The sequence below is a fragment of the Lepidochelys olivacea genome, assembly GCF_965140295.1.
Source record: "Lepidochelys olivacea isolate rLepOli2 genome assembly, chromosome: 10".
In the NCBI taxonomy this organism is placed as follows: Eukaryota; Metazoa; Chordata; order Testudines; family Cheloniidae; genus Lepidochelys; species Lepidochelys olivacea.
This window is the reverse complement of record NC_140420.1, coordinates 48,187,228-48,213,419: the sequence shown is the minus strand read 5'-3', so window position 1 is coordinate 48,213,419 and position 26,192 is coordinate 48,187,228. Positions and strand designations below refer to the sequence as shown.

The 26,192-nt window shown below is 51.3% G+C and overlaps 1 protein-coding gene across 1 annotated transcript; it reads left to right on the top strand.

The window, feature by feature from the left end:
* Positions 1-357: 357 nt before the first annotated feature.
* Positions 358-26,192, top strand: MAN2C1 (mannosidase alpha class 2C member 1). Its single transcript, XM_084642419.1, has 26 exons — positions 358-578; positions 2,670-2,795; positions 5,249-5,372; positions 6,011-6,081; positions 6,582-6,759; positions 7,199-7,388; positions 8,858-8,964; positions 9,341-9,451; positions 11,550-11,642; positions 12,361-12,477; positions 12,869-12,964; positions 13,456-13,601; positions 13,871-13,994; positions 15,033-15,154; positions 16,167-16,252; positions 17,699-17,860; positions 19,388-19,470; positions 19,644-19,738; positions 20,189-20,293; positions 20,666-20,822; positions 22,199-22,342; positions 23,105-23,214; positions 23,854-23,933; positions 24,147-24,292; positions 25,330-25,433; positions 25,510-26,192. The coding sequence occupies exons 1-26, from the start codon at positions 478-480 to the stop codon at positions 25,625-25,627; spliced, it is 3,096 nt and encodes a 1,031-aa protein (XP_084498545.1). The 5' UTR covers positions 358-477; the 3' UTR covers positions 25,628-26,192.

Genomic DNA, 26,192 nt, shown 5'->3' with positions numbered 1-26,192 from the left:
TGCTGTCTGTGAGAGGGGAAATACAAAAAAGCCCCTTTGCCCCCCCCCCCATTTTGGCAAACGCTGGTGTCTCAGCCCCACTGGGGTACCTGTTACCCCTGTGCCCTGCCTGGGCCAGCATTTGCCCTCTGTCAGCACCTCGCTCCCAGCTTAACTCCGGCTCCACCCTGATTTTGCCCTTTAGCCCCTCTCCTTATCCTGCCTCCAGCTGCTTGACCCTGCCCCCGCCCAGTCAATTTCCGCCCCCTGCGCGGACCCTGGCCACCCCCCTGCCCCGATTCGCCCCCTTTTAAGCCCTGCAAGTAGCAGGCCGCAGATTTTTACGGCTAGTAAGGGCAGGGTGAAGGGCCCTGGGTTCCGCAGATGTTACTGAGCATGCGCAGATGAACAGAGCATGCGCAGTACACTTACGCGGAGCCGTAGCCTGCGTTACACCGGGCTCCCCAGCCGCGGCTCGGCCCGTGTCCGCGCTGCGCCATGGCCGGGCCCCGGGTGCTGAAGCACCGGCGCACCACGCTGGAGCGGGCCGAGAAGTTCCTCTCCGAGCACGGCTTCCCCGACTGCAACCTCCGGGGCAGGTGGGAGCCGGACCGTGCCCCGCTAGTGCCGCCCCCTCGGGCCGAGGGGGGCGGGGGGCGCTAGTTGCGTCGCCGCACCCCCAGCCCCTGGTGCCTGCTGGCCCGGCGGAGCGCGGGGGCCGGGGCCGGGCTTGGACAGCGACGTGGCTTCTCCCCGGGGAAACCCGCTGCTCGGGCTGTGGGTCCGCCTGGGAGTGGCGGTGACTCCAGCCGTGCCCGGGGCGGGGGAGATCGGGTGGGAGGGGCCCGCCTGCTACAGCACGGGGCCGCCGCTCTGGAGCGGGGCGCAGGCTCGGGGGAGGGGAGGTACAGGGACACTTACAAGATCCTTCATTGTGCGTTTAAAATTAAAGCCTTGAAAAATCAAAGGTGCTCTGCGGCTCTTTCCTTCCCCTTTGCCGTTTCACTCTGCAGTTCGGCTGGTCAGTTTCAGTTTTGCTGCTTCTTTCTCTCCGATTCTGATAATCCTTTTGGGTTTCTCACACTGTAGGACGGAGGTGCTCCTTTTCACCCTGTGGAGCAGCTCATAACAGATCCTCTCACAGGCCCATCTGTCTTACCAGCACCACAATCTTCCTGTTGTTTAGCTCTCAAATATTTAAATAAAAAGACTATTTTCATAGACCCTACCATGACTGCTTCTGTTCCTGGCAGCTGTCATGTAAATCCTTGCTCCTGCAACTGGCTCCGCTCAGGAGGAGCCCAGGGTGGAGGCTGAGCCTCACTGACGTTAATGGGGCTTCTGCATAGACGCACAGCCTGTCCATTTACAATAAATTGCAGGATTGGGGCCTGAATCTACGCATGCACAGGAAGCTAGATGTGAGATCAACAGTATTGCCACGTGTGTCGTCCCCCCCCCCCCTTCCAATCCTGCCATGGGGCACAAAGGAGTCATGTAGGCTGGGTTGGGTGGGAGAAAGTGGGAACCAACCAGCCTCAGAGCAATACTGCTATTCTCACAGCTAGCTTCCTGCCCATGTGCGCTACTCTGATAGCAGCATGCTGCAGCCACTAACCTGGGAGGATGTCTGAAACCCCCCACTTGTATTACATTTTAAAAAAATCCTTCAATCCTGTTTTTCTGGAAAAGAACAAACCAATAATTGCATTGTAACCCTCTTCTTCATAACTCAGATAAACGAATGACATGACGGGTCTAAGACTACGTCACTCTGTTGCTTCAAGAGTGGAATTTCTGTCTGGACTATAAATCTCTTGATGCTTTAAGTCATAATGTGACTATTACTGTACAGCTAGTGTCTTTAAAATCTGTACAAGTAGATAACTATACCATGGTATTGCTATACGTGGCTCATGTGAGTACACGTAGGGACAGATCCTCAGCTGGTGTAGACTGTCATAGCTTCATCCAGTGCTAATATGGGGAATACTGCTGTAACCTTTGCTTGCAAAGGTATTTGTAAAGCTTTGAATGGGGGCTACTGCCATTTAAATAGAAAGGAACAAAAGGGAAACATTGTTATGAAGAGGATGGTGATCAATTGTTCTCCACATCCGCTCAGGATAGGACAAGAAGTAATGGGCTTAGTTTTCAGCAATGGAGATTTAGTTTGGACATCAGGAAAAAAATTCTAATTATAAGGATAGTTAAGCTCTGAACAGGTTACCTGGAGAAGTTGTGGAACCACCATCATTGGAGGTTTTTTAAGAACCCCTTGGACAAAGACCTGTCAGGGATGGTCTAGATTTACTTGGTCCTCTCTCAGCACAGGAGGCTGGGCTAGAGGTCCCTTCCAGCCATACATTTCTATGATTGTGTGAACAAAGAAAATCTCCATGGCTTGGCACTTGTGGTAGTGAAAATATACAAGGCAGATACAGGTGTTCTGCTGCTGATGGTGACCACGTGCCACTCTGGGCACCCAGGCTTATTGTCAGGCTAACAAGAAACGGGATTGTTAGTTTTTTAAAACATGGTTTGGGGTTTTTTTAAACTGAATGTTTCTGCAATGGTGAACCACTGAGAAAAACCAAGTGTGACAAAGTTTTAGTCTTGGTCGGGAGACGGGGAGACAGATCCTCGTACCTTGGGGCGTTTGGCTTTATTGCCTGTCATCTTTACTGCAGGCTGTTTGGGGACACCTGCTCCCTGGTGTCTCTCTCCTGCTTCCAGACCCCTCAGCGAATCCCACATGATGAAGCTGTCAGACAAGAATTCAGACCTGCGAAAGTTGGGGATTCCTTTGGACCCACGTAAGTACCAGCCTTAGAGGAACAAAGTGACATGAACTGTTTTTTAACTGGTTTCAGAGTAACAGCCGTGTTAGTCTGTATTCGCAAAAAGAAAAGGAGTACTTGTGGCACCTTAGAGACTAACCAATTTATTTGAGCATAAGCTTTCGTGAGTTACAGCTCACTTCATCAGATGTATATCGTGGAAACTGCAGCAGACTTTATATATACACAGAGAATATGAACCAATACCTCCTCCCACCCCACTGTCCTGCTGGTAATAGCTTATCTAAAGTGATCATCAGGTGGGCCATTTCCAGCACAAATCCAGGTTTTCTCACCCTCCACCCCCCCACACAAATTCACTCTCCTGCTGGTGATAGCCCATCCAAAGTGACAACTCTTTACACAATGTGCATGACAATCAAGTCTGGCTATTTCCTGCACAAATCCAGGTTTTCTCACATGCCCCCCACCCCCATACAGTTTGGATGGTCAGTTTGGATGAGCTATTACCAGCAGGAGAGTGAGTTTGTGTGTGTATGGGGGTGGGGGGGATGTGAGAAAACCTGGATTTGTGCAGGAAATAGCCCAACTTGATTGTCATGCACATTGTGTAAAGAGTTGTCACTTTGGATGGGCTATCACCAGCAGGAGAGTGAATTTGTGTGGGGGGGTGGAGGGTGAGAAAACCTGGATTTGTGCTGGAAATGGCCCACCTGATGATCACTTTAGATAAGCTATTACCAGCAGGACAGTGGGGTGGGAGGAGGTATTGTTTCATATTCTCTGTGTATATATAAAGTCTGCTGCAGTTTCCACGATATACATCTGATGAAGTGAGCTGTAGCTCACGAAAGCTTATGCTCAAATAAATTGGTTAGTCTTTAAGGTGCCACAAGTACTCCTTTTCTTTTTGTTTTTTAACTGTTTCTTATTTAAATGAGGAAGTGGTGTGAAGACACCATTGGTTTTCCCCTTGAGGGACACAATGAGCTCCGTGTGTGAGGTTTACTCCCCAGGTGCTGCAGATTAATCAGTAGAACTGTATGCAACATGTGTGTGTATACAGTTCTTTTCTACACCTAAAGATATCTTTATCACCTTGCATCTTGAGGTTGCTTGTAGACATATTAGCTAATCCTTAGAAACCCCTGATGAAGTAGGACAGAAGATATTTAATCGTCTCTGTTTTACATTTGGGGAGAAAGTAAGGCATGGAGAAGTTAAGTAACTTGAGTGAGGCCGCATGGCAAGTCAGTGTCAGAGGCAGGACTAGCCTGCGAGCCAGGCACTCTGAAATCTCTTCGCTCAGCCTTCTACCTCACTCTTTTGGATTCTTTCAGCTCCATGTTTAGGACTTGGATTTTGATTTATGCCTTGGGCCTATCAGCAAATCTCCAGGCAGAACAGAAGGTCTGTGATAATGCTGGGGCAGTTAAAGGAGTTATCATAAATACCTCTGTCTTGGGTGTTTATAATTTGGTCATAAAAATAAACTCCGGACTAAAACTTGACCCAAGATCTCTGGAAGCTAATTAGCTGTCTCTGTCCATCCAGAGCCCCTGTCATTCAACTTGACTCCCCCGACAGCTGTCCGTGTGGAATACTTCATGTTAGACTACGGAGGTGCGGGGAGTGGATCTTTGAGACTTGGGGCTTCATGAACTAGGGTTGATTTCATCCCTTTTCTCCCCTTCTGAGGCCTTTTCCTGCCTGGTGGGTAGCTTCTCTATCCCTGCAGTCACAATCTCCTCTGGTCTCACCCCATGCTGGTAATGTGAGACCCCCCCTTTGCGTGCCTCTTCTGCTTCCAGCATGGCAGCTCCTTTGTCCTCCTGGAATTGCTACCTACAACACTGCCAAGCCCTGCTGCATTGGGGAATGCCATGGAAAAGGGAGCTGATCTCAGTGTCCTGTTTGACCTGCGCTGTCAGAGAAATCTACTGCTAGACAGCTGGCTGAGATGCCCTGGGTCTTTGGGGACCAAGGTGGAATGTGTGGGTGTCTCAGTCCAGTTCCTAGGTGACAGGTGTCTGTACTGTAAAAGCGCCTCTAAACTTCCCCCTCCTTGATGACCTTCTGACTGACTGAGCCATGGAGAACAAACTGCCCATGGATGTTCCTGGCGCATCTGGCTTGATGTGTATGGGTGGAGGCAGAGCGTGGGGTGCTTGTACTGCTGCTGACCATGCCCTATTGTATCTGATCTATACAGAGCAGACCTCTGTCTGTGGGGCTGTCAGCTGAGCATCTTTCACTCTTAGGAAAAAATAAAAGCAAGCCCTGGAGGGATTGTCTCCTGTGTGTGTGTGTGCGTTGGTGTCTGTACATACTGCGTGGTTTCCCCACAGACCTCCTTAGAGATTCTACTGAGGCGGTAGTGTCCTGTGCAGGTTAACCTTTCATAGGGAAATGCTTAATCATTAATGGCTCAACATGAGTTCAGGAGTGTATGTGCCTGTCTTTTTCAGGTGGTGGACCTGCTGGTTTAAAGTGGAGCTTAGCATCCCCAGAGAATGGGCGGGGAAGGAAGTGCATCTCCTGTGGGAAAGCGATGGGGAGGGGATGGTGTGGAGGGATGCGCAGCCGGTCCAGGTAAGAGGAAGTACATGTGCCAATGCTAGATCTTCATTAGAAGTACATCCTGGGCAGTGCTGCAATCAATGCTGTTTCCATGATGTGTCCTCTGTCTCAGCCCTTTATAACGGGGCTGTAGGAATGCCCTGCCATTTGTTACATGGTTTCAATCAGACTGGATTTTAATTTCCTCCTAATTATATAGCGCTTTTCCCTGTTTTCTGAGATTTTTAATGCAATAGTCCTGACCATTGGTCTGTGGCATGGAATACCCATGGGATTGGTGTTCACACTGGGGTTGCAGCAGCTCTCCAGGAGAAGCCAACCCTTTCCACAATGTTTTTAGTGTGTGTTTGATGAGGCATGGAGACATGTCCTAGGGGGTTTAAGCAAAATCTTCATTTAGTGGGGTGCTGCAAATACTCTTTGTACTAGTTCCATAGGCAAACAGTGAGCACAATCTCAGTACACAACTCCATGGTAATCTGCCATGTGTCAGAAGGGGCCCCTCTGCTGATATGTATCAACAAGCCGTGGGTTAGTGATTCTGTACTGATGCAGAATGGCAGCCGTTCCCATCGGACCTGTTAACATCTCTGATGTGAGTGTTATCATGGAGCTATTTTAATGTCCCTCCTCCCTGTCCTGAGACACAGGGTTTGACTAAAGAAGGGGAGAAGACCAGCTACATCCTGACAGAAGGCCTCGAGGAGGCGGAGCCTCACAGGTGAGCATTGACACTTGCTGAAATTCAGGGAAACCCCCACCCTGAACTGGTTGGAGGGGCCATGAGGCACTCTTGGCACAGCCACAGCACGCAGGGAAAGTGCCCAGGCCTCCCTGTTCAGAGCTGTGTGAAGACCAGTGATGCAGCATTGTCACCCATTGGCTGCTCAGCTCCTGAGGTAACGTCAGGCTGGATTACAATGGCAAGGTTTATTGAGTGCTGTGCTTCAGGGTGTGAGTTGCTCACTAGCTAGGATCAGAAAGAAAATTGTCCCCTGTGGAACAGTGTTGCGGAGTTAGGGAGGTGTAGTATGTCTGTCTCTGAAGCACTGGCCACCATAAGAGACGGGATACCAGACTAGACAGGCCACTGGTGTCTGGCCTGGTCCAACCGTTCCTGTGCTTTTGGCAGATCTTGTTTCCTAGTCTCCACGCAGAGAACACAGTGAGTTGGTCATTGATCTCTGGTGACTTCTGTTTCCATTTTTCTCATTTCTACAGCCTGACTGTCTATGTGGAAGTTGCTTGCAATGGTCTCTTTGGGGCTGGAAAAGGCAGCCTGATTGCACCTCCTGACCCTGACAAGAAGTTCACCCTGAACAAGGCGGAGCTTGTGGTCTTCAACAGGGATGTCCATGAGCTGCTGGTAGATTTTGAGATACTTGTGGACATGGCCAAGGTAAATACTTTAATCTTCTGTCTCTTTTATTCTCCAGCTCCTCTACCTCCCTCCCGCCTCCTTTTTTCATGTCTTTCCCTTGATTTAGCCTCCTTCCCCTCAGCGCTCCAGCCTCTACCAAAAAGACCAAGAAGATTTGCCATCGTAGCTTATGTCTCCTTTGTCTAATCATGCCAGCTAACATCTGCAGCCTCTGAGTTCCAAAAAAGCAAGGTGCAGACACTAGGTGAAGGAAACACCACCTTTGGGTCTGTATTGCATCAGGCTCCACGTGTCATTGGTAGAGGTGGGAAGTTGGTAGGACACGGCTAATGGGCTGTCCACATGTGCAGCATGCTGTTCAGCATGCTGTCCATCACCTCGTATAGACACTCAGCCTGTTCAATATAAGAGTTGCTGAGCTCAGCGTCTATCTCTTCTCACTCTTGCCCTCCCTCAGCTCCTCGGGGAGGAAAACCAGCGGAGCTTCCAGACCCTGTATGTGGCCAATCAGATGGTTAACCTGCTTGACGTCACTGACCCCTCTACCTTCCCTGCAGTGCGTCAGCTCGCCTCTTCCGTCTTCAGCCAGAAAAATGGAGAGAGCCAGCACACTATCCACGCTATGGGCCACTGCCACATCGATTCTGGTAAAAATGAGTCCAGGGGATGTGTCCTTACTGAAATGTCTGTGGTTAGTAGGGCTGGCCAGTGACGCTGGATTCTGCCAGAGGGGAGCGGTTCTCAGGCGAGCAGGCACTGAGCATTCTGTAGAAGTGATGCTCTGAGCCTCTAGGGGAAGGGACTGGGACATCCCAGCCATCAGCTACGAAATGTACGTAGCCGTGTCAGCCTGGCTGGAGATGGTGATTTACCACAGGGCTGAAAGGCATCCTTGCCAAAGGGGCATGTCAAAGCCTTCCATGCCCATTCCTTACTTCCTTTGCCTGGCCCCTAGATTTCAAATTCCCAGTGGGGTTTTCTCTAGTCATGCTATTGTGGGGAAAGGAAGTGAAGCATCCAGGACAGGCAGCCGCCCCGTGAGGTGGGGACTCCTCAGGATTTACAACCGTGCTTCAATCCATTTTCATTTTAATAGTGTGATTTTTCCCATGTCTTCACTCCCCGCAATAGTTGATTCTTGTAAAGGCAGCACAGTTTGGATCCCGGATGAGTAGGGCCCTGCTGAATTCACAGTCTATTTTCGTGAATTTCATGGTCGTAGCATTTTAAAAATCTTGAATGTCACGATTTCAGATATTTAAATCTTAAATTTCCCGGAGTTGTAGCAAAGCATGAATATGTACTGAAAACCGGAAAAATACAAACCTGTAAAGCCCTTAAGTCAGCGTTTCTCAAATTGAGGGTCCCAACCCAAAAGGGGGTTGCAAAGCTATTGTAGGGGTGGTCGCAGTATTGCCACCCTTACTTCTGTGCTGCCTTCAGAGCGGGGTGGCTGGAGCATGGCGGCTGCTGGACGGGTGCTGAGCTCTGAAGGCAGCGGCGCCACCAGGAACAGCGCAGCCTTCAGAGCTGGATTCCTGGCCAGCAGCCGCTGCTCTCCGGCCACCCAGCTCTGAAGGCAGTGCCACCAGTAGCAGCAGCGCAGAAGTAAGGGTGGCAATACCATACTGTGCCATCCTTACTTCTGTGTTGCTGCTGGAAGTGGCACTACTTTGAGACCTTGGTGCCTGGCCAGCGGCTGCCGCTCTCCGGCCACCTAACTCTGAAGGCAGCATAGAAGTAAGGGTAGCAATACTGCGACCCCTATACAACGGGCTTGAGACCCCCTTTTGGGTTGGGATCCCCAGTTTGAGAAATGCTGTGTACTTGTATATACTTTTACCCTATGGTATAAAAGAGTATAGTATAGGGTAAAAGTACTCAAAAGATCGGATTTCACGGGGGAGACCAGATTTCATGGTCTGTGACTTTTTTCACGGCCGAGAATTTGGTAGGGCCCTACAGATGAGGCTCAGTTGTGTCTTTCCAGCCAGGGGAAGGCAGCACACAATGGGCACTGGCAGGCTTCAGGCTGTGTGTGTATATAAAATAATGGCCATTTAAAATGGAAAAGCCATGTGGCCACGGTGAGCTCAGCCTGCTTCTGTCCCTGCAGCCTGGCTGTGGCCATACGAGGAGTCTATCCGCAAGTGTGCTCGCAGCTGGGTGACTGTCATACGCCTGATGGAGAAGAACCCGGAGTTCACGTTTGTCTGCTCACAGGTGAGTTGGCGTCTTCTGTCCCGAGGTGGGCAGCGAAACTCCTGGAGCAAAGACAGGAGGAAGGTCAGTGCATATTCTAAGGAGCATGGTAAGTGGCTGGGAGGGGGGCTTCTATGCAAGGGACTTCTCTATCCCTAGTCTCCAAGTTGCTTCTACCATGCTCCCAAACCCAGATGCCAGGTGCAGATTTCAGCCCAAGCCTCCTGCCTGGCAGCAGAGAGCTGTCCTGCCAGGTCTGGGACCAGTCCTATTTGCACTGAGCTCCAATGCCTGCTGAAAATTTAGGTTTGCAGCTGCTGTGAGCCAGAAGCTTTAGCCAAATTGGATAATCTCTAGAATAATTTCCATGTGCTTCTTGGCTCCGTTTTCTTTGCAGGCCCAGCAGTTTGAGTGGGTGAGGAACTGGTATCCTGGGCTGTACGCTCAGATTCAGGACTATGCCAAAGAGGGACGGTTCATACCTGTTGGTGGCACTTGGGTAGAAATGGTAAGATCACAGCAGCCCTTCTGCACCACCCTCTGAGCCTTCTCTATAACAGATCAGTTACTGAGTCTCAGATGCCTTCTTTTAACATGTTTTTCTGCTCAGACCCTCAACGGGAACCATGAGAGGGGTTTTGGAACCCAGACCCTGGCCCGGGGAGCCCTCCCTTCTGGAAGTATAACCCTAACCCTACCATTTGGAACACTAATAGTACCTGAAGACCACTATCTCAGACCCCTACCCTTTGGGACATTAATCCTAGCCGTTGGGGACCTAAATGTATCCTGAAGAACCCTATACTCTGAAACCCTAACCTTCGCCAGGGGAGTCCTTTGCATTGGAAACCTAAATATAGTGTGGGGAGTCCTTTCTGTTGGAACCATAAGGCTACCTTGGGGATCCCTACCCTGTGGAACCCTGACCCTAGTTTGGGGAGTCGTATCATCTTGAATCCTAATGCTTGCTTGGGCAGCCCTGTTACCCCGGGTTTTCAGAACCCACAGCGCTGCAGTGGTAACTTAACTGTTTCTCTCCAGGCAGCGTCAGGAATAAATCAGTGGGGACACAGCTCTTCCATCTGATAAATGATTGGCACAAACGAGTGCTTTTACCTAAAACTACTTTTTTATGAGGTCTGAAGCGCGCACACATCTAAATGCTTCAGCAGTAGGGCTAGAGCATTCCAAACATTTATATTTACCCAAAGTCTGAAATGGTTTCGAGTGATAGCCAGCCAGCTTTCCGGGGGCCCTTCTGTCCAGCTGATGGGGAGTTTAGGTATCAGCTCCTTGCCTGAAGAAAAGCTTCCTCCGACTGCTCCAAAGCATGCTTTTTAACTAAACTCTTTATAGATTTTCTCCAGACAAAGCGCATAACTCACAATAGCCTCTAACAGGCTAACAATTTCCCTAGCAACAGCCAATAACAATTCATTATTCTCCATATAAGCAAAGCAGCTTCAGCCAAAAAAACCCTGATAAACAGACAACCAGAATCAGGGTCAGTTTTCCATGTTTCCCTCCCACACACGCCTTCCCATGAATCTGTCCTTTCACTTTTATCTATCCCAGCCAGTAAAACTGCAGCTTGCAACTGTTTTTGTTCTGTCTGCCTAAGCAAGGCCAGATTATTCCTATGTGGTGTCCTCGCTTCCAGCTTATGGAGGGCTAAGTGCACAAGATGGCTGTGAGTTATATCAAATCCTGTTCTTTCACAACAGCCCTACCCTGGGAACCCTAACCCTCGCCTGGGGAGTCCTCTCCCTGGGAACCCTAACCCTAACCATTGGGGACTGTTGTCCATTTAAACTCTAACCCTAGCCTAAGGAACCTTATCCTCAGGAACCCTAACTCAGGTGAGCCTTACCTGTTGGAACCCTAACCAGGGGAGGCCTATCCTCTGGAACCCAAACTTGAGGAGCCCTACCCATTGGAACCCTAACCTAAGCTTGCAGAGTCCTACCTTCTGGAACCCTACCCTTAGCTTGGGCTGGCCCTACCTGATGGAATCCTAATCTGAGTTTGGGGAGCCCTATCTCTGGAACCCTAACCCTGGCAGTCCTACATTCTGGAACTCTAACCCTAGTTTGGGGAGCTCTACCCTCTGGAAACTTAACCCTAGCTGGGGCATCCTATCCATTGGAAATCTAACCCTAGCTTGGGGAGCCCTGCCCTCTGGAACCCAACCCTAGCTGCAGGACTCCTATCCATGTGAACCCTAGGCTTGGGAGCCCAACCCTCTGGAAGCATAACGCGAGCTTGGATAGTCCTACCAACTGGAATCCTTACCCTATTCCAGGGAGTCCTACCCTCTGTACCCCTAACTCTAGGTTAGGCAACCTTATACCCTGGAACCGTAACCCGGTAACACCCTCAGCTGTATTGTCAACACAGCTCTTCCCTTTCCCCAGACCCTGTCGCCCTCCCCCACCCCTCTGGAGGGTGTGTCAAGTCCATACATGACTGCAGTGTCTCAGCTGGGAGCTGTATGGATTGGGCCTGCCATGGGGTGCATGCTACTGGGGTGGCCACTCGCCTTTCTCTGTTGGCAAGGGGTTCGGGAGATCTGCACAGAATTCCTCAGGGCTGCCATTGTTTCCCAGGACGGGAATCTTCCCAGTGGTGAATCAATGGTGCGTCAGTTCCTGCAGGGACAGCGGTTTTTCCAGCAGCAGTTTGGGAGGCTCTGCTCAGAGGTATGTGTTCCTCCTCAGTGGATCCTCTACGCGTTCCCTCTCTGTGTGTGGGGGAGGTGATGCATGTAGTCCCTTCCAGAGCTGATATTCCCACTGTCTTCGCTTCATTCTTGGTGGGACACGCTCACTTAGGAGTGATCTATCTAAGGTATGTATGTGGCCCATCACTGTGGTATTTGAGTTCTTTCGATCCCTTTTGTATCTATCCTCATGCGCCCCTGTGGGGTAGGGCAGTGCTGCTATTCTCATTGTACAGGTTGGGGAAACTCAGTCACAGACAGGCCCAGTGACTCGCCCAGGGTCACACAGGAAGTCTGTGGCAGAGCAGGGACTTTATTCCAGGTCTCCCAAGTCCTAAACTAGTGCCTGAACCACTGGACCATCCACAAGAAACTCCAGCTGGAGGCTGCTAGGGTCTTATATATATTAGTGCAGTGTACCTCTTCCTACTCCCCAGTATATAGGCCTTGAGCAGTTCATATAGCACGTACTACCTAGCAATATTTCCTCCAGGCTGTGGGGGCCCTGTGCAGGGCATTTGGGCCACAGTGATACGTGGCTGACTGTATGGGGTATCCAGAATTTGGGCCTGTTCCCATCTCTGCCCTTGAGATGTGTGGAGAGATAGGTGCACCCGGATACATTGTCTGAGAGACACCTGAGCAGGTGACGGGGTTGTGTTTCTCTCTCTCTCGCACGCTCTCTTCTCTGCTCCCAGTTCTGGTTGCCAGACACTTTTGGATACTCGGCCCAGCTGCCCCAGTTGATGCGTGGTTGTGGGATACAATGGTTCCTGACTCAGAAACTCAGCTGGAGCCTGGTGAACACCTTCCCGGTGAGCTGGGCTTTCCTGCTGTGGGTGTGTGTGTGTGTGTGTATGGGAATCTGCCCAGTGGGCTCGCGTGTGACCAAACTTCCTACTAGCTGAACTGTTCCTTCGGCTCTCTGGGCCTAAGCCCTCGTTCAAAGAGCTCACCAGAGCTGTACGTGAGACTGACTGGATCAGGTAGTTCATAGCCCATGACAAGAGAAGATTTGGTTACTGATCACATTGTGGTAAGGTGCTGAAGTATGAAGCTGACAGCTTTGAAAAGTTAATGGTGGGCAACCAGAAGTTTCCTTTCAGTAGCTCCCTGGACTAATGTGCCCCACTCTGGCTGTCACTGTGGTGTCCCCCTGTGAGGCTGTTATAGACTCCCCCTTGGTGACATTTTGCTCTCTTCCAGCACAGTACCTTTTTCTGGGAAGGCATCGACGGCTCCCAAGTTGTGACCCATTTCCCGCCTGGCAATTCCTATGAGCTAAAAGGTCGAGTGGAGGAGGTGAGCGATGTGACATGGTAGGCAGATGGGTATGCATCTGCCTTTCTGTCCCAGTGTACCCAGCTTGCAAGGGAATGTCACTGCCATCTGGGCTGTAAGCAAAGGCTGTTGTAGGGGAGCGCCACATGGCGAGAGGTGGGGAGAAGGTGATAGGACGAGCAGGTGGGGGTTTTAGATGTTCAGAGTAAAGCCCAGATTTGTCTGTCTGTGCAATGTGTCAGATCCTTGAGTTTTTATAATTAGCGGCATTTTAAAGATAAATCCACAGGGGAGTGGGGAGCTGATGAGTCACTGCAGGAGGGCTCTCAACTTCTCCAGCTTCTCCTGTCTCCCTGGGCCCTGGTGGATGTGTCTCGGGAGGCAGAGCTGAAAAGAGAGTGAACATGGTGAGAAGACAACAAGCTAGTGCCTGATCTTTACGCCTGCAGGGCTCTCCTTGACTATGTGAGGGCCTGACACTACGTGTCATGTGTATACGTAATCTCCTCTAGATGCTGAAAACCATGAACAACAACAGAGACAAAGGCCGTGTGAACCACAGCGCCGCTCTCTTTGGGTTTGGAGACGGAGGAGGTGGCCCGACCCAGAAGATGCTGGACAGACTGAAGAGAATGAGAGACACAGATGGGCTACCCAGGTCCAGGGAGAGACTGCCTTCTCTTCTCGTGTGTCCTTCAGAGCTCAGTACCAACTGCTGACTCCTGAAAGCTTTCTGCTAACCCCTTTGGTCCTAGCGTTCTGGAGAGCGGGGCTGGAGGGAGCTGATGATTCATGGCTGGGGCTGTTTTCCCCACTGGCAATCCATCGACTCATGCTAGGGAAGGAACCACAGGGCTCCTCGTTCCCTCTGCAGTGGGCAGCAGCTGCTAAGCCTGTCTTGTCACTATCTGCATTTCTCCCCCATAGGGTTCAGATGTCCACACCTGACCGGTTTTTCTCTATGCTGGAGAAGGAGAAGACCCAGCTGTTCACCTGGATAGGAGAACTGTTCCTGGAGCTGCACAATGGCACTTATACCACTCAGGCCCAGGTTACCACTTGCCCGGGATGGGAGGGGAGATAAGGCAGTGGGTGGAAACTATCTAGCTCAATGTTAACTCTGACCAGTAGGGAACACTTCCACTCTGAATCCACCTCCTTGGTGTGCTGTCGTTGGTGCAATTTAGCACCATAGTAGGACCCGATAAAGACCTTGTGATTCTCTAAAGCTGTGAGCCCATGTAATTTCCCCAGTTAGTCCAATATAAGTTATCAGGACAGAGCCCTATGTGCTACAGTGATTGGTGCTCTGGCTGCACCTGAAAAATTAACAGAAAACTCCCATCGGCGTGAGCCCTAGTGTAGACAAGACTCCTGCAGATGGTCCGTTTTGAATGCCATTTCTATTAGCCTTGTTCCAGTGTAGACACACCCTGTTTCTAGTCGGTTCCGCTTTCTAGGTCTCATGCTCTGGGACAGCATTGGTGGGTTGGGGTTTTTAGCACTGCTTTTGGTTAATTCAGAATTAAGAATTGCTCAATTCTTCTTTACAGGTCTTAAATCTCAGCTTTAAACTATTTGACAGGGTCTCTTTGAACTGTGTTTGAAAACAAGAGGGATGCTCTTGTTTGGGCCAGAGATGATCTGAAGCTGCTCATTGGATCTCGGGTTGATTGCTGAGCCACTGGGGTTTTCCCTGTAGTAGGAAGGGGCATTTAGCCCTCAGTTTAGTGTGTCTCTGTGCCTAACCTTTGTAACATGGTACAGAAAGGCTGCCACCCAAAGCCCCTTGTTTCCAAAACTGACACGGCAGCATTGGGTGCTGCTGTCGATTTAACAGAGCATTGTGGGAAGTACCATCTTTCAGAACAGCTAGCTAATTTCTGAGCGACTGTAATCTCTGCTGTTAGAGTGGGAGGGGCTCTGGAGAAGGAACCCTCAAGGAAAAGAGAATCTGATTGCTATTTGTGAATACGTAATAGATACTGTCTACATCCCAATGTCTGATCTGATATTTTGCTAAAGATTGCAATAATCTCCTCTGATATAGCTCTTCCTAAAAACCTGTTTTCTCCTGCTTTGGGATCAGATAAAGAAAGGGAATCGGGAGTGCGAGCGGATACTCCATGATGCTGAAGTACTGAGCAGTTTTGCTCTGACCCACAAAAATACTTTCCAGTATCCTTCCATCAAACTGCAGCATCTCTGGAGGTAAAGTACTTCGTCCGAGTGCCACCATTGATTGGATAAAGCTGCAAGCATGACTGGAGCCCTGCGCTGATACAGAAATGTGGATCTGCATCTGTGATAATTAACTTGTATCTGACCTGCAGTCCGCACTCCCCCTTTTATATGCATTTGCATCCGCACCCTACCTCACTGGTAGAGCTCTGCGTGCATACAAAAATTTGGATCCGCATCTGATCCGTGATCTGCAAAGATGGCAAACAACACAACTGCATCAGTGGATGCAGATATCTGCGGGTATAAAGTGGATAACCGCAGATTTGCAGGGGTCTAGTGATAAGCACACTCAGGTATATAAAAAACAAGCAGACACAGTGTTTTCATTAGATGAGATCGTAACGAACAATGTATTAAGTAGCAAACCAAAAAATAGCCTCATTCATTTTTAGCGTAGACCAAACCCCAGACAATCTCACAACAGACTGATTTAGAAGAATTCCTTTTATGGACAAGTATGTCATAGTTTCCTGTATATCACAGGCGATTAGAAATACCCCTCTGGTCCTCAGGAGGCAGAACTATTGTGTGCCACAGGCAGAGACCAGGAGAGACTAAGATGCCACCAATGCCCAAGGTTACTGCCAAGGCAGGGAATTGAAGGAACAAGTACCTTTGTTTCTGTGAATTCCCAAACCTGTGCCCAGGGAATCCTCCCAGAAGAAGGCTAGGAAATGCCTGGCTCAGGTGACTGCTAAGAGAGCTCAGGGCCGGCGAGCCGGCTGCTCTCTCTCTTGTCTCCAATAGCAGCAGAGCAGGGTCCAGCAGAACTCCCGTTTTTGATGGATGGCATGAAAGTGGTGACCTGAAGCCAGAAGTTACCATGTGCATGTGAGAACTGCCTGACTATTGCAGTCCCCATCAGCCGGCTGCAGGATACAAAGGGCTTTGTCCTCTAGCACGAGGGTGGCGTGGTTCATTCATAGCGATCCTAATCCGTAGCTCTCTTCTGGTTCTTGCCTCGGTCCCCTGTGCTCAGGCTGCTGCTCCTGAATCAGTTCCATGACGTGTTGCCGGGCAGCTGTATCCAGTTAGTGGTGGAGGATGCCATGAGATACTACGCAGGTGAGGAGTGATTTGTGCTAAGAGGCTTTTCCTGCCAAGTGGGTTGGGTTCATTGTAACACCCTCTGTCAGGTGGGCTTTGAAAGGTTTTGTTCCTGCTTTCTGACCTGACTCCTCACCTGGTTTGGTGAATGTTTGGTTGTGGTTTGGTTTTGTTACAAGCCTGAGAGGCATCGGGGACTCTACATTAATAGGGGTGCTCTTGGTGTCAGTAATAACTAATGGGACCTGACCTGATTTCCTGCCCTGCCCATCCTGCTTCCAGTGAGGCTTGTAGGAGGAAGGATGCATGTAGTGCCCTGGGCCGTGGCCCCCCTGCACTCAGCCAGTCTGCATTATGCCATTTGTCGATACCCAGAGAACACAAGTCCCAACTGTGTCTGGTTACACAGTCCTAGTCTGGCAAGCAGAGACCTCCCCCTATAGGTGGAGGCTCCCAGGAGCCCTGTGACACTGGAAGAGACCGTGCATGGGACGGGCTGGTTTGAGCAGTGGGGACGGGGAGGATTGTTGGGAAGGTGCTAGGAATGGCTGCAGAGATGCGTCAATTCCAAGGCTAGATGGAATCATTGTGATAATATCACTGATTCATAGACTTTAAGACCAGAAGGGACCATCATGACCATCTAGTCTGATCTCCTGTACATGGCAGACTACAGAACGTCACCCACCCCTTCCTGTAGTAGGCCCCTAACCTCTGGCTGAGTTACTGAAGTCCTCAACTCATGATTTAAAGACTTCAGGTTACAGAGAATCCACCATTTACACTAGTTCAGCAAGTGATCTATGCCCCATGCTGCAGAGAAGACAAAAACTCCCCAGGATCTCTGCCAATCTTACTTGGGAGGAAAATTCCTTCCTGACCCTGAATATGGAGATCATTTAGACCCTGAGCATGTGGGCAAGCCCCATCAGCCAGACACCTGGGAAAGAATTTGCTGACCTCCCGTATGACACAGGCCAGAGAACTTCCCCAGAATAATTTCTGGAGCAGATATTTTAGAAAAAAAAATCCAGCCTTGATTCAAAAGTTGCCAATCATGGAGAATCCACCACGACCCTTGTAGGTTGTTCCAATGGGTAATTACCCTGACTGTTAAAAAGTATGTTTTATGGCCAGTCTGAATTTGCATGGAAGATGGAGGAATGTTAGGATGGTGCAAGGAGGGAATACAGAGTTTAACTGGAAAAAATGCAGCACAGAGTTAAACACAGCAGATGAATGGAAGGGAGTTGGGGGAAGTAGGGTTAAGAGTAAAGAGAACTTGCTTAGTAAGATTAGGCATGAATGGGGCAAATGGACAAGCAATTCTGAGGACAGTGTGTACTACATCCTTTCTCTCTCTCCATGGTCTTTTTGTATGTCTCTAAAGGGGCTCGCCAACTTTTGGGTGCTCTATAATTAATAATAGTCTGCTCTGAACTGAAATGTCTTTTCTTTGCCCAGAAATCCGTAGCGTGGGTGGTCTCCTCATTGAAGATGCTGTTCGGTCCTTGTTTGGAGAACTTTTGCTGACTGGTCCTGAGACAGCAGAAAGCCTCCTTGTTCTGAACACTTTGCCCTGGGAACGGACTGAAGTTGTCTCTAAGACTGGAGCAAAGACTTTAGGTGCCATTGTCCTGCCTATCTAAGGACTTCCAGATCGTCCCCCGCAAAGCACAGATGCACCCTAAATCTTCTGGTGGTAGGGACAGGAGCAGAGGAGGGGAGGTGGACCAGGAAAAATAGGCCAACAAAGTGATGGCTGGCTAATTCCACTCACATGGAGGATACAGAACCATTGCCTTTCGCACAGCTGAAAAAGACATTGGCTTATCCATTATCTCTAGATCAGGGTTCTCCATGATCACTGTTCCCTCTAAGCTGTGTCCATGTGCACGCACACAGATCCAAAACCCTGCGCACACGGCGAAACACCGCGCGCGCATTAGTCCCTCATCCCGACTGCACATCGGTCGGGACGCCCTTTGTCCCGATATCGGGGACCGCTCATCATCACCGCCAAAGTCCCAGGGCTGGCGTGGCGGCGATTCTTGGGGCAGCTGCTGGCGGTGCGCCTGCCCGCTGGCAGTGCGGACAGCCCGCAGGCATAGAGGCGGAGGGGGTCTCCATGTGCTGCACTGGCTCCCTCCTGCCCAATCAGAGCTGCAGGGGTGGGGCTTGCAGGCACTGGCAGTGGGCAGAGAGCTCTCTGCTTCCCCCGCCCAACCTGATCTGACCCTAGGAGCCAGAGGGACCTGCTGGCTCTTAGGATCGCTGCACACTGCCGGCGCCTGCAAGCCCTGCTCCACGGCTCCGGCAGCTCCCATTGGCACTTTTCCCTGCCCTCTCCCCTCGCCACTCTGACCCTAGGAGCCAGAGACCTCCCAGCAGGGCTGATGAGTGCAGCCAGGGAAGGGGGCAGGGCATGATGGAGTGAGTGTCTGGGGGGTCTGTGAGACTGGGCTGTGAGGTGGTGGAGGGCGCTGGGCAGTGGATCATTTGGACATGCTAATGTGTATTAAGAGTTACCAGTTGGTTGGAGGACTGATAGATCTGGACAGAGTTTATATTGAATGGGCAAATGAAAAATATCGCAGGGAAAAACATTAAGGTTAGTTTAGCAGTCTTTGACAGTTCGACCAGTAAGGAAATTAAAATGCATTTGTAATTACAGTACATATCTTATTCTTGGCTGATAATCATTTATTGATTTTTTTTAGGAAAATTTTAAATTTAAAAAACAAACTCTTGTTTTTCTTTTTTTACTTATGATGTCTCTATCTGAAAACCCATATAAATTGACACAGATTGCAAATTAAAACTTTGTAAATGTATAAGCATTTTACTTGATTGGACGCATTTGCCTCATGGCGCACAAATTTGAACTCGGCTTCAGAAATTCGCACAGAATAAATTTTTTGTGCACCCGGCCTGTCAAAAATTAGAGGGAACATTGGCCATGATCTTTAGAAATAGGCTCCATCTCCCTCAGCACCACATGGAAAATTATTTTTATATGGGAAGCTCCTGGGCATCAGAGCATGGGGGAGGTATTTCCTAGTGAAGAGGAGGCCCAATGCACGGAGCGAGAGAGAAGACATCTCTTAAAGGGCAAAGCGTTTGAGTGAACCGCTCTGCCTCTCTTCCTTTCAGCCCTGGTGAAGGTGCCTAGCATGGGCTACTCTGCCGTGGAGGATTCGTTAACACCCCCTCATCCCGTGACGGTGACGAAACAGGTGAGCCGCCCAGTGGGGTTCCTCGTTTGTACATCAGAAAGCTCCACGGGCAAAGCTCCCAAGCTGGATTTGCAACACCGTTTTCAATAATTGGTAGCATTCCACACACTAACTCACTCTTTGGCTGATGCGGAGCCTGTGCTCTCTCCTGATTCTTTCCTCTTTCTCACCAGGTGGATGGCTCTGTGACCATGGAGAACGGGGTTATTGTGGCTCACCTGGACTCCATGGGGCGTGTGGTGTCGCTTCGCTTAGTGCACTCGGGGAGGTATGATGATGATTCTTTGTGTTTATTGCAGCTGTGCCTGAGGGCCAATCCAGATTGGGGCCTCATTGTGCCAGGCACTGGGCAAACACGGGAGCAAATGGACCCTGCCCCAAAGAGCTGACGGTCTACGTTGTTTTTATTTAATGTTCGTAGAATATGGATCTGCTGTCACTGAAACCGTATCCAGTGATTCCACAGACCGGGTGTGAAACCCAGTGGGGACTCATTTGGGGCCTCTTCTACTCAGTTTCATCATAACTAAGGCTGCCTGTGGGGCTTGAACCTCAGTCTGCCAAATGAAAGGCTGGTTCATTTCTCTCACCAGAGAACCTAAAGTGGCAGGTGTCTGTTTCCAGGCTGTTGGAATGTTGTTTCAGGTCACAGAATTTCTTGTCATCCACTGCAGCTTCTTGTTCCATTGCTGATCCTCTGCCTCCTGCTTTGTTTCAGAGAGTCAGTCCAGGATGGTCACTGCGCTAACCAGTTTGTGATATTTGATGACGTTCCCTTGTACTGGGATGCTTGGGATGTGATGGATTATCACCTGGAAACCAGGTAGGTGAGCAGTGCATTGTGGGTACCGGTACTTCTTTAGGACCCTGCAAAGATCTCTGCCTCTTGGTTCTTTGCTACTCTGGGATTGTAGCAAAGAACCAAGAGAGAGGACAAAACTTCTGCAGTGGAAAACTATGTGCTTGTTCTTTCCAGCGCTTTGTGTCCAGGGGAGTAGCGTAGAGTAGTGTAAGATTACACAGCACCTGGGAGGGGTTCTAAGAATTCCTCTGGTGAGAAAAACGGAGCGTCAGGTGGGTGGGCAGTATCCCTGCTCCCTGCTTGTCTTCCAAGTGTAGGAGCCTGATGTTGACCTTTTGAACGCATTGCTGTCACCCCCTGAATCTTAACCCTTATGCTTGACATCTGTTTTAGGAAGCCAATCACAACCCTTCTGAAGCCTCTGGAGATTGTCCTGGCTGGGGGCCTGCGAGGAAGTGTGAAATTCTCTCTGCAGATCAGCGAGCGGAGTGTCATCACCCAAGAAGTCATCCTGGATGCCATGTGTCCTTATCTTCGATTCTTGACCCAGGTTTGGAAAGGCCTGTGCAGGCCAAACCCTCCTTATACAGACTGCCGTGGTGGGAGGAGAGAATCCCAGAAGGATGAGTGCTTTGCAGAAATGGAGCATAGAGTGGCAAAGGTGTGGATGGCCGGGGCGAGGTCCAAGGAAAGGTTGCATTCTAGGCAAGCCAAGACCAGAACTGGAGGAGAGTCAAGAAGCAGCCAAGATAGGGAACGTTTGTAAGCAAAGACAGCCACGTCTCCTCACTGGAGGCAATACCCAGAGCCTCTGCTGCCTTTCCTGGATGCCCCTATTCCCACCGAGCCTTTACTGCAAATAACGGGTGGCCAAATTTACCGACAGTCTGAGCTGCATACGACAATCTACAGAAGTTTGAGAGCAGGGCATGTCTGCTGGGGCTTGGGGCTTCAGCCCCACTCCTGCTGAAGCCCTGCGCCCTGGCAGGCATGTCCCATGGGACTTGAGCCCCAAGACCCCCTGCCCTGCTGGGCAGAAGGTGGAGGTGACATGGGGAGGGATGGGACACGGTGGGTTACGTGCCCACCAGATATTTGCCAGGGTTTGCTAGCCCCACTCGGTCACATGGTGCTGCCAGGCCTCATCCCTGCACAGCAGCTGCTGGAGCCGGCAAGCTGGGAGCTGCGGTCGTGGGGAGAGGCAGCCGCACACAGCTGGGAGCTGCAGGGAGAGACAGTGTTTTGCTGCTGCCTCTCCCCACGGAGCCAAAGCAGCAGCCCCTCGCTGCAGCTCCCAGCTATTTGCCGCTGTCTCTCCACAAGGAGCTAACACCTGGAGGCTGCAGGCAGGGGCCACTGAGGGTATGAGGGGGTGTGTGCCTGGGAGGGCATCACTCAAGCTGTTGGGGGGGGGCAAATGTTTAAATTTTGCCCCCCACCCTCAGCAGGTTTCAGTCATTTCTGGCAGAAGCCCTGAGCCTCACCACCCTGTCGCAGGGCAGAAGCCCTGGGCCTCCCCCGCTTCTCCTACCCAGTCTGGTAGGGGGAGAATGGGGGGATTCAGTGAGGTGCATTTTAACTGTAAAAGAGCCTCATGTGGCTTGCGAGCCACAGTTTGGCCACCCCTGGCGTATAACGAAGCACTTCGGAAGAGCTTTGGGATTGTTTAAAGCCACTGGGATGGATTGATGTGATCAGGTTTTCCCATGTTCAGAGGCAGAAGAGTACAGTCCTAGGGCCAGTTTTAGCCCTTGCTTGATACTTTCCTGCTGTTGCCCTTGAACCAGGTCCCTGTTGGTGGGGCTAACGAGCTGGCAGACAATGGGGAAGCGAGCACAGGGGAGCCGCTGCGGTGAAGATGACGCTGTCTTTCCTGTCTCCCACACAATGACCTGAGCCTCCTTTTGGCCGCCCGGTTTGCTCTAGGTTGACTGGAACGAGGCTCACCGATTCCTGAAGGTGGAGTTCCCGTTGCGGGTTCGGAGCATGAATGCAACGTATGAGATTCAGTTTGGGCACCTGCAGAGGCCGACGCACTGGAACACGTCCTGGGACTGGGCTCGGTTCGAGGTAGGAGGGCAGCAGCCTGGGCCCTGCCGCTGCCCCAGCTCTCTAGGTAGAAATAGCCCTGATAGATGGACACCGTCCCTTCTTTTCCCACCCCGCGTGCCCTCTGAGAACAGCTCGCCTCGGGCCACAGCTGCTTGCTGAACTGCTGCAGGGATAGGCTGCCTCCTGGGCGGAGGGGAACCCGGCAGGAGCAGATTCCCCGTATCCCAAGAGAGCAGCACTTTAAGCAGGGACCTCGGTGAGAGCGAAATCTTGGGTCGCTGTGTCGGCACTGCTGTTCAAATCCATCCCAACCAGGGCTTTGTACACTGACATGGCAAAGTACCAGCCTCCCACGGCCCAATAGCCAGCTCCCTCCGGGCGATCCAGGTCGGGGCTGAACTGCCTTGGAAAGGCCTGTGGTTTGCCGGCCTGGGGCAGATGAGGCTGCATTTCAGTGTGAAGTGGGTCATGCAGTTCCCCAGAGCTAGGGAGTTTGCATCCCGGCCTCACTGCAGCTGCCGGTCAGTTTGGTGATGGAGCCCGAGCCGCCTTTCCTTCATGGGGACTAGCTTTCCCGTTACGCTCCTGATTGGTGCACCTAGGCCGTTGACAGGGATTGGCCCCAGTAATCTCTGCAGAGCCCAGGGGGCCATCGGCTGCGTCCCCCAGCCACCCCTTGTGTTCTTGATCAGTGAGACAGTTTGTGTAGCACCCACCTTGCTCCACAATGACCATCCTGGGTGACAGCCCCCGAATGCCAGGCTGGTTGTTTTCCCCAAGGTGTGGAGTCACAAGTGGATGGACCTGTCTGAGCACGGCTTCGGGGTGGCACTGCTGAATGACTGCAAATACGGCGCGTCCGTGCACAAGAACGTGATGAGCCTCTCGCTGTGAGTGGGCAGGGGGGCGGGTCTGGGCAATGGATGCCTTGGTTTTACAGTTCTGCTCGCTGGGGATGCTGCAGTCCCGTGTGCGCTATTGTTTAACTTTGCAAACGCTGTGGTCTGCACCCTGTATACAGCAGCGGGATTGGACTGGAAATGGAAGCCCTGGCGCATACTGTGCTTTAGAATGTGTCCCATTTATAACGGGATCCGCTCTCTGCCCCGTCCCGTCAAGTACAGAGGTTTTAACCCTTTCCTGCAGCGGTCAGGAATGCGTGCTGCTAATGCATGCCACTGTCATTGATCTAGTTATTGATCTAGAGAGCACCTTGCTCTCTACAGTGGGATCAACTTCTTGAACACTTTGATCCTGGTGTTGGGTCAGTGTTTGGTGACAAGTCAAGTCAGAACTAGGCCTCTGGCGTGTGAGTGCAGTGGTCATGTGGCAGGAGCTCCTCCTCCAACGGGGCACCACCACGGGGCCTGACTGCGGTGCAGTTTGCAGGGGTCCCTGCTGCGTGTTGGAACGGCAAGGTGGTTTGACACCGGCAGCGTGCTTGCACTAGCGTTTAAAGGGAGTGGGGCCGGTTCTAGGCACTGCCAGTGGAAGAGGCTCCACCCCCTTAATCCGCCCTTCTCCTCCAGGCTGAGAGCGCCAAAGTCACCAGATGCCACTGCAGATATTGGACCCCATCAGTTCACCTATGCCCTGATGCCTCACAGGGGTGAGTTTCGGGGGCTGAGCAACACAGCCCTGATATGCCCCATAGGAGCCTGCCAATTCATGAAGGGAGCATGTGGGCAAAGAAGATCGCCCTCTCCTGGTGTGGGGCAGCGGCATGGCGACCGCTCCCCTCTCACTGGGGACGGCGCCGTTGCTGTTTCTCACTGTGCTGTGCGCTTAGCTCCTGACAGCTGCTGTTGTATTCTCTGTGCAGGTTCCTTCCAGGAGGCGGGTGTGATCCATTATGCCTACAACTTGAACTTCCCCCTGCACACCGGGCCAGCTTTGTCAGCGCAGCGCCCAGCCTGGAGTGCCTTCTCTGTGCACTCACCAGCTGTCGTGCTGGAAACCGTCAAACAGGCACGTGCCCCAGAGAGAGACGAGGAGGGCGGTGGTGTGTTGAAAGACACAGAGCACTGGCAGCTCTTGTGTTAGCATTGTGCTTTGTTACAGCAGTTTGGATTGACAGAGGCCAAGTGCCTTGCAGGAGAGTTAGCTACAGCTCTCAGTCCTAGTCCAGTGATTGGTCCTTTTCATTCATCCTTAATCTGCCCCCACCTCCCAGGTCTTTGGCATTCAGCTGAGCTGAGCTGAGCAGGAATTTCCCTACACTGACAGGGCAAGCCGTGTGGGCTAGTGGTTATAGCAGGAGTCTGCGAGTCCGGCAGCCTGGCTCGCTGTTTGGACTTGGAGGAATTGCAGTAGCCAAAATCTTGAACTCATAGCTGTGGCAGCTTCTCTTCCATTTTTGGGCACGCAATTTACAGTGCCTTGGGCCTGATGCTTAGAGTTGCTGAGCGCCCACAAATCCAGCGTACTTTGCTGGGTGGGGATAGGACTGAGCTCCTCTGGAGATCAGGCCCAACATGAACACTCACAGTACAGGCATCTAAACCCAGTGGCCACTTCTGGGAATTCAGGCCTGGATGGGCTGAACAATTCCTGGCTGTGTCAGCACTCTGAGGGCTCTGGAAGAGAATTGCAAAGCATTACTCCTCATTACAGCCTCCTGCAGAACTCAGAATCTGTCTGTTCTAAAAGGGGGCGACCCAGCCAGGTTCAGAGTTTGACCTCTTTCTGCTGGCTATTGTCTAGTTGAAATGGTGAACCAAAGCTGCTCTTGAACATTGATGATTGGCAGGAGGCACCATGCCCTCTAGGCAGCATATGCTAGTGGCTAGAGTACTGGACTGGGGCTCAGCTGACCTGGGTTCTAGGCCCAGCTCTGCCACAGGCCTACTTGGTGTGTGTCCCTTCCCCTCCCGTGCCTCAGTTTCCCTGTCTCTAATATGGGTTAATGATACAAAGGGAGGGCGGGGGTGGTAAAGCATTTGGAGATCAGGTATCATTAGCCATCTGGCTGATCCTGAGAATAACGTTTCTCTCTGTCCATGAAGGCTGAGGACAGGCTGGACGGGCTGTTAGTCAGGCTGTATGAGTCACATGGCAGCACGGTGGTCACGTGGCTCCAGACCTCCCTTCCTGTGAAGGAAGCAATCAGGTAAGTAGGTGGTGGAAGGGGGAGGCCACATATTCTGGGGCTTCACCTTCATCCTCTCTTCTTCTTCCTTCCCCAGCTGTGACCTCCTGGAGCGGCCAGACCTGAGCAGTCATCTGCCACTGGAGGAGCATGGCCTGAAGCTTTCTTTTACGCCGTTCCAAGTGCGCTCTGTCCTCTTGATCTTGAGGCAGTAAGAGGACTACCCTGCTGGCAGCCCAGCCCCTATCCCGGCACCAGGCAGAAATCACTGTGCTCGGGGCGATTCACTAGCTTCTCAAATCATGGACACGTCGATTCCAGCACCACAGCTACACAATGGGGGTAGTAATGAGTTGCCCCTTCTCAGTGTGCGTCAGGGCAGAGCTCAGCTGCCTCTGGGCTCAAGTCAGCACTGATTCTGAGTGTAAATGCCTGACTGGTGGGCTACGACCTTAGTAACGTCGTGGGGTGGGGAGATCTTGATTTGTGGGGGAAGATCACAGAGCTGGTGTTGTACTGGCTTAACCCACTAGTGAACATCCCAAATAGAATCCTGTCCTTTTCAGGGGAGAGGTGCAGGGGTTTGATCCTTGATAATGGCAGAATCGGTTCCTTTTTCTGCGTGCCCTACAACTCCTAACCGTCCTGTGCTTCCCTGGGTGGGGTTTTCTCCACAACACTAACAGCGAGGCGCTTTACTGTTTCTGCAGCCGTGGCTTCTTTGGGCCTAGTCTTTCTGTAAAAACTGAGCATTAAACACTGAGTCACTTGCTGAGTAAA